The sequence below is a fragment of the Oratosquilla oratoria genome, chromosome 28 (genome assembly GCF_046742065.1).
Source record: "Oratosquilla oratoria isolate Oo_2021 chromosome 28, ASM4674206v1, whole genome shotgun sequence".
In the NCBI taxonomy this organism is placed as follows: Eukaryota; Metazoa; Arthropoda; class Malacostraca; order Stomatopoda; family Squillidae; genus Oratosquilla; species Oratosquilla oratoria.
Genome location: NC_134804.1, coordinates 31,799,567 through 31,814,561, shown reverse-complemented (window position 1 = coordinate 31,814,561; position 14,995 = coordinate 31,799,567). Strand labels below are relative to the sequence as shown.

The following is a 14,995-nucleotide window of genomic DNA, read 5'->3' as shown; positions in this document are numbered from 1 at the left end:
CTTTACATTAGTTGAAAAAAGAAACAATATTCAACCAAGTTAATGAAATTATTCATCTGGATTGATCAAATCCATGGATTAGGCCCATATACCACAAAATCATACTTTTGAGCTTGCTGACAAAAGTTTTGCTAATTTTAGGAACAATCAATTAAAGCAATTCATAGATACCTATCTGAGCTTTGTATGCCCATTACAAATTCTAAAATGAGAAAAAAAGTTTTAGTTACATATCCAAAACCTTTCACCTCATTGTCTTACAACCTGCAATATTTCAATAAATACACTGGACCACAATTCTTTCACAAATACAGTAGCCGCAAAAAGTTTGGGCGCAAAATTATAGGCGCCCTAACTTTCCCCTAAACTCAAAACATGCGAAAAATACAACTTTCCACCCAAACTTTTCGCTATTTTTCAATGCTAGCGTTTGTACCCGTATTTAGCCGAGACACACTATTTGGCAACTCTGTTTAGGCGCACTCAATGTCACATGGAGTCAGTTTCTAAACATCTCTCACGGAGAGTAGTCTTTTTTTTCCGGTGGTCTCTGTTTTTGTGCCTTGATATCTCTGTAATGGGAAGTGGCAAAGAGCTGGAAAGAGACACAGTTGTTACAATCATAACCCTCTATAAGGAGGGTTATAAGTTTAAAGATATTGCTACTCGTGTGGGAATTGGAGTGCGTCAAGTGCAAAAATGGACCAAGAAATTTCGAGACGAAGGAAGTGACATCATTCGTACTCCAAAGCATCGCTCTGGTCGGCCAAGGAAGATATCAAATCGTACTTCTACGGTTCTAACTGCCTCCTACGGTTATTAGGAGGCAGTTAGAACCGTAGAAGTACGATTTGATATCTTCCTTGGCCGACCAGAACGATGCTTTGGAGTACGAATGATGTCACTTCCTTCGTCTCGAAATTTCTTGGTCCACTTTTGCACTTGACGCACTCCAATTCCCACACGAGTAGCAATATCTTTAAACTTATAACCCTCCTTATAGAGGGTTATGATTGTAACAACTGTGTCTCTTTCCAGCTCTTTACCACTTCTCATTACGGAGATATCAAGGCACAAAAACAGAGACCACCGCAAAAAAAGACTAGTCTCCGTGAGAGATGTTTAGAAACTAACTCCATGTGACATCGAGTGCGCCTAAACAGAGTTGCCAAATAGTGTGTATTGTCTCGGCTAAATACGGGTACAAACGCTAGCATTGAAAAATAGCGAAAAGTTTGGGTGGAAAGTTGTATTTTTCGCATGTTTTGAGTTTAGGGGAAAGTTAGGGCGCCTATAATTTTGCGCCCAAACTTTTCGCGGCCACTGTATATGTAAGTCGTAAAAAATACATTCAAATGTTCAACTGCTTTCAATGCTGGATCTAGGGCAACCCCTAACAAAAAAAGGGGATATGTATACAAGGCATGAACAAACTCAATAATAACAATTCAACAAAGTCCACTTACACGCAATTTTCCTCACTGCTCAACATTTCATCTAAAGTTCATCTTTTTTTGTACCACCCTCGTATTCTTTTTCATCATCACCAAAAATGGTGGATTCTTGAGCAATAAAGTCCTGTGGAAAAGACAATATCAACCATAAATGAATAATAATCAATTGAAGTCTAGGTCCTTCTTAAAGAAATAAAATTGCCTACCATTACCTGAAATAGAATCTGCTCAAGTGCCCCAACTTCAAAAGTGTACACGTAATTCAAAGACTACTCTAGGTACCACCATACTGAAGTACCGACTCCATCATGACATGCAGTCTATATTTCAGGGTGTTTTTTTCGATGACTATTGCAGAAATGTTAGAAATATGTATTGAACTGGAAATAATGATACCAAATAATGTGTGTATATAGAGACAAGCATAATTATACATGGGCTAGTGTTGGCAGGTGGCAGGGTAGTCAAGAGAGGGTTCTGAATAAGAGTTCTGGATGCAAATAAATTATGGGAACAAGGCAGTGGAGTAGAGAAATTCTGAGTGAAAAGTGGTGGAAGAAAAGGGAGGGAGGCAGGAAAGAAGAGAGATAGAGATAGAATACTAGGCAGAGATGAAAGAAGTATGGGATGTGATGGAGAGAGAGAGAAAAAAAAAAAAATCCACAAACCTTTAAATTCTCTAGGCTTCTTTCTCCACTGAAGAGGGTTGGGTTATCTTTGTCCTTTGCTGGAACAAAATAGAGAGTAGGAAACCCTGACACCTTGAAGGCAGGATGAACGTCATTGGCTGTTGCATCCATTTTGGCAATAGTGACATCAGGATTATGGACTTCTAAATACTTTGCTAATTTCTTGAAGACTGGATTCAGTTTTTTACAGTGACCACACCAGGGTGCATAAAACATGATAAATACATCTTTCTCAGTCTTCAAAACCTCTTTTTCGAAATTGTTGGCTACAACCACACGAATTGGTCCAGTCTGTTTCTTGGGAACAGGCTGAGACTTGAAATGAGGCTTCAGTTTATCTGGAGGAAAAATAAAATAAAACAAATAAATAAAAAAAAAAGTAAATAAATATAATCTATCTATATACTGTCCACTGCCCTAAGTCAAAAGTAATGCAGCATGACAACACATCCACACCAAGGCTACTTCACTTAATTGGCAACCCCCTTTCTCAGTCCCCTCATACAGAAAAATAAAAGACGAGAAATCCCTTCAGGCAGTGTCAAAATATCATTCACGCACAACCACTCCCTACAACTCCCCCTCCCTTCCTTCCATCACAGTATCATCTATACATAGCCATTCTCCACTCACTCCCATCTCCTACCTTCTCACTTCCTTGCTCTACAGACACACCCCTCTTGCTCATTGTCCCTTTCACCCCATTCATCCATCTCCTCAGTCATCACCTCATGTTCACACCATCCACATCTCTATTACTAATCTTTCTTCACTCATTCTTTCCATGTGTCCAAACATTCCAATACTCTTTCATAAACTCTATCTGCCATCTCCTTTTCCACCCCATCTCTCCTCCAAACCTCGCTTCTCACTCCACCCAACCTTGTAACCACTACCATACTTCTCAAATTTTTCATCTCACACATTTAATCTTTTCCTTTCTGCCTCTGTTAAATTCCATGTCTCTGCCCCATACAGTACTGTCGGCACAACCACCCTTTCATATAATCTCCTATTTGCATCCTTTCCCAAATGCTTATTTCTCATTACACTTTTTAATCCACCACAGCTGCTTGCGTCTCTCAATCTACAATTTACCTCCACCTCTACTCCTCTCTTACCTGCCACAAGAAATAAAATAAATACAACACAGAACAGTCCCAAGTTTCTTCCCAGAGATATCTGTGGGAGGGCATGAGGACTGTTGCCATCTACTTAGGGGCTGTAGGTTTTCCACTTAGTGAAACTCAAAGCAACAATTATTATTCACTCTCATTCAACCTGCTACCACCATTATTCCTTGTAAACTCACACTGCTTTACTTTTCTGACATTCACACACACCTTTCTTTTCTCACATATCCTTCCAAACACAATATTATCCACTTCAGTCTCTCAGAACAGCCAGTGTCATCTGCATATAAAAACTTTGCAGGTTAATGGAAAAAAGGACATAACTGTTCTTGTTACCTTTGTGTAGTGTAACATTCTTTATTGTCTATCAAGGCACCTCTTCCCCCTTGTAAAAGAGGTAGCTAGCCAAAACACACCCACTCCCATCCATTCCTCTCCCATTCACCACCCATTGTTTCCCTCTCATCTTAGCTCATTTTTCTCTCTATACTCACTTTTCTTATACTTCTGAACAAAGTCCTCAAGAACATCTGCAGAAAAATCTTCTTCAGGTTCCATTGGGTACCTGTGTAGGGTAACCATACATATAGTTTGGAAATAGGCATGATAAAACTTTAGTTTTAACTTTTTCATGTGTAATATTGACAAGGCTATCCACAAGTTTCCAAGCACCTTACCTATACAATCCGTCATAAATCGCCACATTAACCGATTCTCCAGATTCTCCTAAACCTAATGCTTCCAATTCATCTTCATATTCTTCTTCATCACTGATACAAAATATCATATCACGATGCTTGTTAGCCACTTCAACAATCTTTTTGCGTATAAACTGAGTGTCTGAAAACATATTAATAATCTCATTAAATCAATTACATTTTTAACTTACAAAGAATCATCTGCTGACAACAAAAATCTATCCTTACCTTTGACATACTGATGTGAGAAATTCACATCATAATATACTATGACAAGAGGTCGACTTTGGTACTTGAATCCTTCATTTGTTTTGCTTCTTTGTCCAACAAGAGGAATACTCTGCTTGCTAATAAATTCTGCAATTTCTTTATATGTTGCTGTTGCCTACATAATGTAAAAAAGAAATATTTAGTACATTATTATAGTTTTTATTTACATACATACATATACCAAAGGCTTTTTCCCCCAACATGGGTGGGTAGCCAAAAAGAAAAAGGCATAGAAACCACTCCCACCCATTCCATTACCTATACATTCCACTCCCCTCCACCCTCCTCCTTCCCTCTTATCTTGGCACCTCCTGAATGATGGGTCATCCCTGCATCCTGTCCACTGCCCTGGGTCAGAAGCAGTGTCGCAAGACACAGCACATCCACACCAAGTTTTTATTTATTCATTTATTATTATTACGATTTTTTTTTCATCCAACCTAGATATGGACCAAAAGGTATCCTGTCAGCATGCTCCGCCTTTGTAATACTTAAAACTGTGAAATGGGTGGGAATAGGTACACCCCTTTTGACTTGACTACCTCCCTTATAAGAGGGAAAAAGCCCTTAGTGTAGAGATAGTTAAATAAACTTAAAGCTTTCACATTCAAGGGACTAGCAGTTAGTCTTTCCCACTATTCAGTTTAAAATATATAAAAAAAAATAGCAATGGTAAAGGAGTATGTCTACTATAATACATTCTTGTTTTGAATGTCTTCTTGTATCCACTGTTTTATCTTGAGTGGATTTTTTTGTGTAAAAAATGTTGTTGGATCAGTGAAGAGAAAAAATAACCGAAGGGATTTCTCCCCGTCCTCGCCTTATATGCAAAGGGGGACGGAGAGGGGGGGGTCGCCGATTAAATGAAGCGGCCTTGCTGTGGATGTACTGTGTCTTGCGACGCTGCTTCTAACCCAGGGCGGTGGGCAGGGTGCAGGGATGACCCGTCATCCAGGAGGTGCTCAGACGAGAGGAAGGGTGGGAGGGGTGTGGAGTGTATTTAGGGATGAAATGGGTGGGAGTGTTTTTATGCCTTTCCCTTTTTGGCTACCTCCCTTGGAAGGGGGAAAAAGCCTTGGTATATGTATGTATGTATCAAAGTATGGGATGAAATGGGTGGGAGTGGATTTATGCATTTGTCTTTGGCTACTTCCCTTGTAAGGAGGAAAAAGCCCTTAGTATATGTATCAAAGTATATGCAACTTCATTCTTCAAGATCACAAAGAGAAATCTCAAGTTACTAACCTTTGTGTATGTATAAGATTTCTTCTCATACGGAGAATAATAAATTTCTGGCATAATAACAGTCACAGAGTTGGTCTCCAGGCCAAACTTTTCTGCCACATCAGTGCTGAAGGTATGCAGGAAGACAAGTCGACCTACACAACAGAATTAAGCCTCAAAATTCTTCCCAATACAAAGTATGATAGCCATTAGCAAAATTAAAATTATACAAGGTAATTACTTCAATGAATACATAAAAAAATCTACAACATAATGAAAACTATCTAGTCTATCATAACAATGAAGAACAGAAGGCTGTCTTGCACACTGCTAATTACTGGTCATGTGCATACCAAAGTCATCCCGAGTCAAAACATAAGGTTTGTTGTGTATATCAAAAAGTACTTAAGGGGGTTAACTATCTTTTCGGTGATTCGCTCGATCGGATTACGCATTTCCGGTCCTCCCGACCTTATTTTTTTATGTAAGGCAATGGAAATTTAACACAATGTGCAGGGGAATAGGATACATCTGTGACAGAAATTTCATTGAAATCCATTTGGAAATTTTTACACTACAGACGATTTACTTGCAATTTTGATTTATTTTTGATTAGGCGAGGAACAGAAGGAGTAATTGGTGAGGAACAGTGTGGATTTAGGACAGGTAGAGGTTGTGTAGATCAGATCTTTGTGGTAAGACAGATATGTGAGAAAGCTATAGGAAAGGGGAAGGATGTTTTTTGGGCTTTTATGGATCTGGAAAAGGCTTATGATAGGGTAGACAGAAAGGCACTGTGGGAGGTTATGCAGATTTATGGGATAGGAGGAAAGCTTTTGGGAGCTGTCAAGAGTTTTTATGTGAGTAGTAGAGCATGTGTTAGGATTGGAAATGGAGAGAGTGAGTGGTTTGAAGTAAAGGTGGGACTTCGTCAAGGATGCGTTATGTCGCCCTGGCTGTTCAACTTATACATGGATGGGGTGGTGCGAGAGGTGAATGCTAGGGTAGTGAGTCAGGGATTGGAGATGGTTAAAGAAAATGGAGAAAAGTGGGAGGTGAGCCAGCTGTTGTTTGCGGACGACACTGCGCTTGTGGCAGGGTCAGAGGAGGGATTGAGGAAGCTGGTGGCAGAGTTTGGGAGAGTATGTGATAGAAGAAAGCTAAAGATAAATGTGGGTAAAAGTAAGGTGATGAGATGTACAAGGGGTGAAAGTGGCAGTAGACTAGAAGTGAACATTAAGGGAGAGCGACTGGAGGAGGTGGATAGTTTTAGATACTTGGGTGCAAGTGTAGCAGGAAAAGGTGGAGTGAAGGTGGAGGTAGAATGTAGATTGAGAGAAGCGAGTAAATGCCTTGGTGGTTTAAAGAGTGTAATGAGAAATAGACATTTGGGAATGGATGCGAAGAGGAGACTGTATGAAGGAGTGATTGTGCCAACAGCACTGTATGGGGCAGAAACGTGGAACATAAGAGAAGAAGAGAGAAGGAGTTTGAATGTGTTTGAGATGAGGTGTCTGAGAAGTATGGTGGGGGTTACTAGGCTGGATAGAGTGAGAAATGAGGAGGTGAGGAGGAGAACAGGGGTGAAAAAGGATTTGGGAGATAGGGTTGATGAAAGAATATTAGGATGGTTTGGACACATGGAAAGAATGAGTGAAGAAAGACTAGTAAAAGAGGTATGGAAGGCAGATGTGGAGGGAGTGAACATGAGGGGACGTCCTAGGATGAGGTGGATGGATGGGGTGAAGGGGGCTTTGGGGAAGAGGGGAATGTCTGTTGAGGAAGGAAGGGAGAGTGAGTGGAGAATGGTTGTATATGGATGATGTTGTGACTGCATGAGGAGGAATGGGCGGGGGGTGAGGTAGTATGTGTGAGTAAATTTTGACGCAGCCCGAAGGGATTTCTCCCCGTCCTCTCCTTATATGCAAAGGGGGACGGAGAGGGGGGTCGCCGATTAAATGAAGCGGCCTTGCTGTGGATGTACTGTGTCTTGCGACACTGCTTCTGACCCAGGGCGGTGGGCAGGGTGCAGGGATGACCCGTCATCCAGGAGGTGCTCAGATGAGAGGAAGGGTGGGAGGGGTGTGGAGTGTATTTAGGGATGAAATGGGTGGGAGTGTTTTTATGCCTTTCCCTTTTTGGCTACCTCCCTTGGAAGGGGGAAAAAGCCTTGGTATATGTATGTATGTATGAGGAGAATAATGATTTCCTTTGGTGTACAGTTAGTAGACATCCAGATGTACCTAAACTAGTATACTCGTAATTATAAGTGAAAAAGAAAGAAAGTCAGCCTTACAGCAAATTATGAAAAAAACAAACAAAAAAAATCACAACTTTAAAAATTTGTCAAAAATATATTTCAAGTAGGTTAAGAATGAATTTACTAATATTGTTAGATATAAGTATCACGATCATTTTCCAATAAGAATGATCAAAATTACTTATTTACACACGAAGTTATAGTTACTTTTGTGCGAAAAAACTAGTTTTGAGAAAATAGCATTTTTATGTTCATATATTCACTACTCCATAAAAGTGCCTCCAAAGAGTATCAAATGCACATATCTACTTACATAATCCTTTGACCATTTCTGGGAAGTAAGCAGCAGATGTTCATTACATTTCTTTTGTACCCATGCCAGCTGAGAATCGTGACAATCCTAACCTTCCGTATCCCTCACATAATGAATGGTACACATGCATTACAATCCCTTTGCTAAGGTGAGTATTGTTGCACTTCTCAGGTTCAGAATGGAGCAAAATACTTCGGCAACTATCACATCTGACATATTTAGTTATGGAGTAGTGAATTTATAAACAAGAAATGTATAAAACAGGATAGCAAGTGGAGAAATTACGCACGCATATGCTGAACCCTTTTTCGATCGCACTGAGTGTGGTGACTGCTGCCTATCGTACAATAATATCAGAGTATAAAATTCTCAAAAACAACAACAAAAATCGACAAAATACAAAGAAAACAAACCATAGCAAAGAAAGGGGCGTGGCTGACGGGAATCTCTGGCCCTTTAAACCCGCCATTACCTGAGAAGGGTGGCGTTATACGTCTGGAAACCAGTCCCGTCGTGTTCAGGGACACCACACCAGTCCACACACGAAGTTTGACAAAATCGAGTATTTTTCACCGAAATGAGAGTTAACCCCCTTAAGGTAAGAGACAAAGGAGTCTTACTTCACCTAACAAAATATCATAAGAACAAAGATTAGATACTAAAAATAAACACAATTGCAGGGGAAAGAGAGAGAATCCTCCAAGTGTGTTCACTTTTATCACTGTCTGATTTTGTCCCCATTAATCAACAATGAGATACTCTACCTCGTAATTCATTTGCTGCATTGATGAACTCGTCAAACATGTCATTCTTCTCAAGAAAATGAGCAAAGACTGTTACATCACTACGTGCCATACTGTTTTGTGCATCCAGTATGATGGAGATTTCTTTGGATGGGAGCTTGGCTTGTTCACGCATGTGTGATACAATACCTTGATGGTCCCTAGGTCCTTTGTACTCAAATTCTCGGCCATATCTGAAAACCTGGAAAATAAACCACCCTTATTATCCACAAGGAAGTAACACAAAAGGGTAAACAAATGGGTGTGGTGGGTGTGGCTTGGCTGGCCACCTCCATTATAAAGGGAAAAGAGGCCATGCATATATAGCAACTGGGTACAAAGAAGGCACCACCTGGGGTTAGGGGGGCATTATTAAAACAAATTATCAAAGATTGTGAAGAAATTATCTTTCCACACATATGTATAAACTTCTGGAGAGGAGATGAAATACCACAAGCTAGAACCATACACAACTGAAAAAGTTATGAAAACTGAATAGTAAGAATCAGGACCCCATGAGCATAGCTCCCTTCCTGTAAACTAAAATTTGGTAAAAGAAAATATAGATATATATATATAATACATCACTGTCCCATTCTACCCATAGCATAAAAATATATCACTAACATACAATGAAAAATTTATAGGCTATAGAATTACTTTTTTTTTTACCTTGAGAGTTGGATATCCTGACACTTTATACGAATCAGTCAGGTCTCTTTCACTTGGCCCATCAATTTTGGCTAGAGGGATGTTGTATTGTTTCAATTCTGCTGCCGCCCCTTCATATTCAGGTTCCAACTGATGGGAAATTCATAAAAATGAAGAGGTCAATCAACTGCTTCAAGTGCCTCTCACTGGAAAGGACAGTAGACTACAAGAACTACAAGGCTTCCACAAAATGTGAAGGATAAATGTAACATGGTGCTGTAAATAAGTTTGAATTTTGAGAATACTCTCAAATCTATATTGGTGTTAATTAACCCCTTTGATATGATAGGCATCATGAGAAGTGAGTGTGTATATGAAGAAGCCAGTGCCAGTATCCTGATTATATTCATTTTGTAGTTGTAGCAGAGTGACCCATATTCTGTGAACTGGCCTGATTATATTTTCTGTGGTTATTAACATTCAGAGTGAAAGAGAACAGTAATACAGATGTAACTTTATATTTTATAATATGAGTATTGTGATGCATCGTTGTACATCAGGCAGCTAATGCTCCCTGCGAGAATTTGACTCGTACTGAAGAGGTTAACTGTTGCCTCAAGTTTCTCTAACTAGAAAACCACAGATCAGTGGTATGTTATGAGAAAGATGGATGTGTTAGCATGGAATGAAACTAAAGTGAAGTGGTCTGAAGGGAGGTCATGATGTTTGTGTTTGGAGGGATGGTGAGCACATTTTTATATCTGAGAAAGTTGCTTCATGTTTAACCAAATTGGGAGGTGCATTTGTGTAACCTTCCAGTATATGGTTTGTTATTGAGGAGTTGAAGATGTGGTATGGAAACCAGGGACTGATTTGGTGGGAAGTATAGATATCTGTGGTGTTGGTCATTTGCTTGTCTTCTACATTTTCTGCAAAAGGGGACAGAGGGGGGGGGGTTGGCTGGCAGATTAAGTGGTGCTGTGTATGAACTATGTCTTACTGCATTGCTTCTGACCCAGGCAGTGGGCTGTAGACAGGGATGACCCTTCACAGGAGTTAGATGAGAGTAAAACAAGGGTGGAGGATGGAAGGGGAATGGGTAGGAGTGGGTGTGTGTGCCAATGACTTGGCTGACCCCCCTTATAGGGGAGAAGCCCTTGGTAGATAGAAAGTTGTTTGCTTTATACGAGTTTGGATTGATCATCTCCGTTATAGTGTCTGTTAGTGATTGTAGTTTCTTTTGTTTGAGTGGAGAAGGTTATGCTGTTGTGTTACGAGTCTAACTTTATTTTGAGAATTGTCTACGCTGACGATTGTGTTCGGTGAATGTAGGTAGTATGGAATTGTGGTATTCACTTAATTCCTTATATTAGTGCAAATTGTATATTATTCTTAAGTAAGAATTAAATACTTTCAATGTTTATGATGGTATTAATGATTATTTGCTGTATGTTTAGTAATACCACATACATATACAATTTAGTACTTACAGCTTTGCAATGTTTACACCATGGTGCATAGAACTCAACCAGAGACAGTGGCTTCTCCTTGATATATTTTGTGAAATTTGTTGTGGTAAGAACATCAACAGCTGATGGAGGGGGACTGTAGTTCGGGTCCGCATGACGTTTCATATACTCAATAATACCTTGTGAAAAAATAAAGACAAAAAAATAAATAAATAAATAAATAAAATTCAGAGTCTACTTTCAAGGCTCTAATCTAGAGTTAGGGCATTTTGTTACTTGAAGCAAAGGTTGAGGGAATGGCAATTTGAACCATGCCACCAGCAAAGTTGAACCAAGGGCATATTTCATTGAAGTCCTCTGTAAGGGGCACCATCCTAGCCTCCTACTACAGGAAAGGGGGGGGGGAGGTTGTGATGTTAAACCAAATAATCAAATCCTTTTCCCACTTAAATGGGTGGTGGTGGCCAAATTGAACATAAACCCACCTTACACCCAGCAAAAAAGCATTCATTCCCTTGCCCAATTGGGCAATTTGTGGGATGAAAATTTATCCCTATCCCCAGCCACACATTTTGGTTCAAAGGCAATCCAACAAGACAGTGCCTCCACAGCAGGAACTTGTTTACATCACAGATAACAGTCCAAAATTTTTTCCCAGCGAGATCTACGAGAGGTCCCAAGGACAACTACCAATTACTGTAGGGTAGTGGGTTTCCAGTCAGTACTCAAGGCAACAATTATTACTATTAACCTTTGTACACAAAATCTTTTAGCTAACCTGCAGCATCTCTTTGCCCACTGAAATCTTCAACAGGCTGCCCTTTTTTAAAGAGTTTCAAGGTGGGGAAGCCTGAAATTAAGTACTCTTTGGATAACTCAGTTTCCTTAGTGGCATCCACCTTGCCCAGGGGAATGCCATCTTCTTTGAGCTTCTTGGCGGCAATGGCATACTCTGGAGCCAATTGTGTACAATGGCCACACCTGTAGATGTACAGAATCATTATCATCAGTTTTTTTTTAACAATGATATATTCCATTTAAGCTAAATATAAACTTCACTTATTAAAATTTGTAACCAAAATACCCAGGTTCACTGCATCACGTATAAATCTTCAATCTATTGACCCAAGTCTCTCTTCCAGGAGACCTATGGCTCAATCAACAATAGCCACTCAAAGAAGAAATATTGCATTGTTGTCCAAGATGAGTTATTGAGGGGCAGTATAGGATGAAGTGTTTAATGTCTTCTGTGTGGTAGATACACCTAGGTCAGTTTGATTCTGTGGCCAGGCCTATTCTATGTTGGAAATGTCTTAGAGCTGGATGGCATCCTGAATGCAGAGGTGATAGTGTGTTTTTTACTTTGCTTAGAGAGGCATTTTTCCTATGGGGCTGATTAATAAACAGCAAAATGGCAGCAAGAATAACATGAAAAGTCCCATTCAGAATGGGAGTGGTCAGATGTTTACACTTCAAGGTGGGAAGCAATTTAGAGAATGAGAGTTGGAACTTTCCTGTTATTGCCCCACCACTAATTTTTTTTTTCTGTTGTCTTTGATTTTGTTCATCTTAGGTTAGGTTAGGTTAGGTTAGGCAATAACCTAACCTAAGATAAACAAAATAAAAAAATTAGTGGTGGGGCAATAACAGGAAAGTTCCTGAGTTTTCCATCAATGAACTTACATAAAAACAATACATATTAACTATTTAAAAACTTATGTCTGAAGCTGACCATGGGGCATAGAACTCCACGAGGATGAGGTCCTTGGGACGTACTACAGCTTGGAAATTATCTCGTGTCAAGATAAGCACATCATCCTCTTCCATAACATCCACATTTCCAATTCCATGAATTTCTTCTATGGGTATCTCTGAAAGGGAAAATAAAAAGTAACAAGTGCTCCCATTCCAAAACAACATACAAAATAGTACCACCACATATCACAGGGGGTTCAACATTTGTCTTGTCATTTTTCCAAGTCATTTTTTTTTCTAGTCAGTACAGTCATATTTTTCATGTTAGTCAATTTTGATGTCTTTTTCTTCTAGTCAACCTAGCTTGTATTATGACAATCTTTTCCTAGTTACAATAAGTCATTTTTTGTGAGGACCACAGTGGAAATAAGTCTTTTGACTTTCTGTGCCATCCTCGGGTATACAATTGTATTTACTATATATAATACGAGTCTTACATGTATTGTTTTTTATTGTATGTATGATTGAATCTGAATAAAATCAAATCAAATCACTACTTTGTTTTGGTATGGTTTAAGTTGGTGGCTGGAAGGACTGGGTAAATTCAGGAATACAGTGCTGCTTAGTGGGATCTGGGTTGCTGTCACTGTGATGCTTGGGTCTGCTGGTAATGTTTATAACAGCAATTATTACCCTCAGCAGGCAGGGTGTACTATTGCTCTGGTGTTTCCATTGTATACCATTCTTGAGCTTGGTGGAGGGTCCTATTTGAGACGTTCACAAGTAATGTCAAGCAACAGAATACCTTTGATTTTGGCAAAGCTGCTCCTCATTCCTTACTGTTGTTGCTATTATTACCATTATTCATACTGTATTTGGGTAACCTTGCTGCAGTCACTGCCTGGCCAGGTTTGCACAAGGTCATGTGAGACACATTGGTCTCTTCTCCATGCATTATGACCAGGGTGGATCCTATTAAGGGTTGCTATGCCATGTTGGCTCCTACCAAACAATAGTGCTCTAGTGTCCCTCATCCTGCTACAGAGGAACCATTGTCCCTGCACCACCATCCATGTGGGTTGTGATTAAAGGCTTCCACATATCACCTTCTCTTGCCCCTATCATCATGCACTATACTGGGGGGGCTACTGATTTTAGATAGGTTAATTAAGTTATGTCTGATTAGTGATTAGTGAGAAAAAGGTTTGACAGTCACTAAATAAACTGCCAGTCACAACCTCGTTCTTTGCATCTACTCCTGGATGGAAGTTAAATTTAAGGGCACCACATAAAGGTGGCGAGACAGTTGTTTTTCCTTCAGCCCGCCTCCAAATCTGCTCAAAGATCTTGCCTCCCTCCTTTCATGCAAAAGATGGGGCAAAATAGGGTGCAAGACCTTGAAACAGGATTCATAATAGGTAAGGAGAACCTACCCCATTTTCCAATAAATGCTTTCATCTTTGAGAAAATCTTGGATGAGCACTAGAAACAGCATATTCTAATATATAATCATACAAGGTAATGTATAACAGCTGCATGACATTTTCCTACAAGAACAGACAGTAAACTACAATCCATAACAACCAATTTATACAGACCATACAAAAGGAATACAGGGGAAGAGTTGCAAACTAGAAAAGCCTCTTCTAGAAATTCACTATGGTATGGCTTTTCTTTTTGACTAATAATTGTTTTGGACATACAGGAATTCATGTTTTATCACAAAATGTAATCATGATTCATTCAAGGGGATACTATTGAGGTTTTCTGTATAAACAACCATTCTCCGTCTTCCACCACATAAACTTAGGCTAATACCTGTAAAGCCCACCTAACTGAAATCATAATTGGTGTCTTCCTTCATAGTACCGTTATTCGGCCCGGCCTCAAGAAACCGCAACCAATTTCTTTCAGTCTGAGTATTGAATTCAGCGACGCCCCTGTTATCCTCACACATATTTAGGTTGAATAGTAAAATTTATAGAAAATAATACTATATGCATTTGTCCATGACAATCAATATTAAGCTCGATATCCTTCTATTACCTGGGGATGGATATCAAAATACTCTACCTCCGTCAGGGTCGATTGTAACCTTCGGCTCTTTCAAATATTCCTCAGCAAGGCAATGTGCAGCTTGCAGTGCGATGAGAAGAAATGCAATCCGCAACATCGTTATGCACTATTGCAAGGACTTCCACTTTCCTTCTCTCCCTGATTCAGTACATTCAACCGCTCCTGTCAAACCCGCGCCGTGTGAAGTAAACAAACCGACACTGTCTGAAGCGAAGATCCAAAGGATTGGAAAATATATCGTACTTTAATTAAATAGACATAGCTACAATATAAGTAAAGTT

General features: G+C 39.6%; 1 protein-coding gene across 1 annotated transcript; it reads right to left on the bottom strand.

Moving 5' to 3' along the window:
- Positions 1-1,258: 1,258 nt before the first annotated feature.
- Positions 1,259-14,929, bottom strand: LOC143040283 (putative protein disulfide-isomerase A4). Its single transcript, XM_076211114.1, has 12 exons — positions 14,712-14,929; positions 12,676-12,814; positions 11,722-11,924; positions 10,965-11,122; positions 9,496-9,624; positions 8,806-9,025; positions 5,490-5,623; positions 4,203-4,359; positions 3,954-4,116; positions 3,771-3,841; positions 2,123-2,481; positions 1,259-1,578 (listed from the first exon to the last, which is right to left on the bottom strand). The coding sequence occupies exons 1-12, from the start codon at positions 14,809-14,811 to the stop codon at positions 1,498-1,500; spliced, it is 1,914 nt and encodes a 637-aa protein (XP_076067229.1). The 5' UTR covers positions 14,812-14,929; the 3' UTR covers positions 1,259-1,497.
- Positions 14,930-14,995: the final 66 nt, after the last annotated feature.

What these genes read in the sequence shown, in the direction of transcription:
- LOC143040283 (XM_076211114.1), bottom strand. Translation starts at nt 14,811, where the DNA reads ATGTTGCGGATTGCATTTCTTCTCATCGCACTGCAAGCTGCACATTGC. An exon ending in GTGGAGTTCTATGCCCCATG is followed by an intron (nt 11,925 to 12,675) that starts GTCAGCTTCAGA and finishes GTACATCTACAG; the next exon opens with GTGTGGCCATTGTACACAAT. An exon ending in GGTGTAAACATTGCAAAGCT is followed by an intron (nt 9,625 to 10,964) that starts GTAAGTACTAAA and finishes ATTTCCCATCAG; the next exon opens with TTGGAACCTGAATATGAAGG.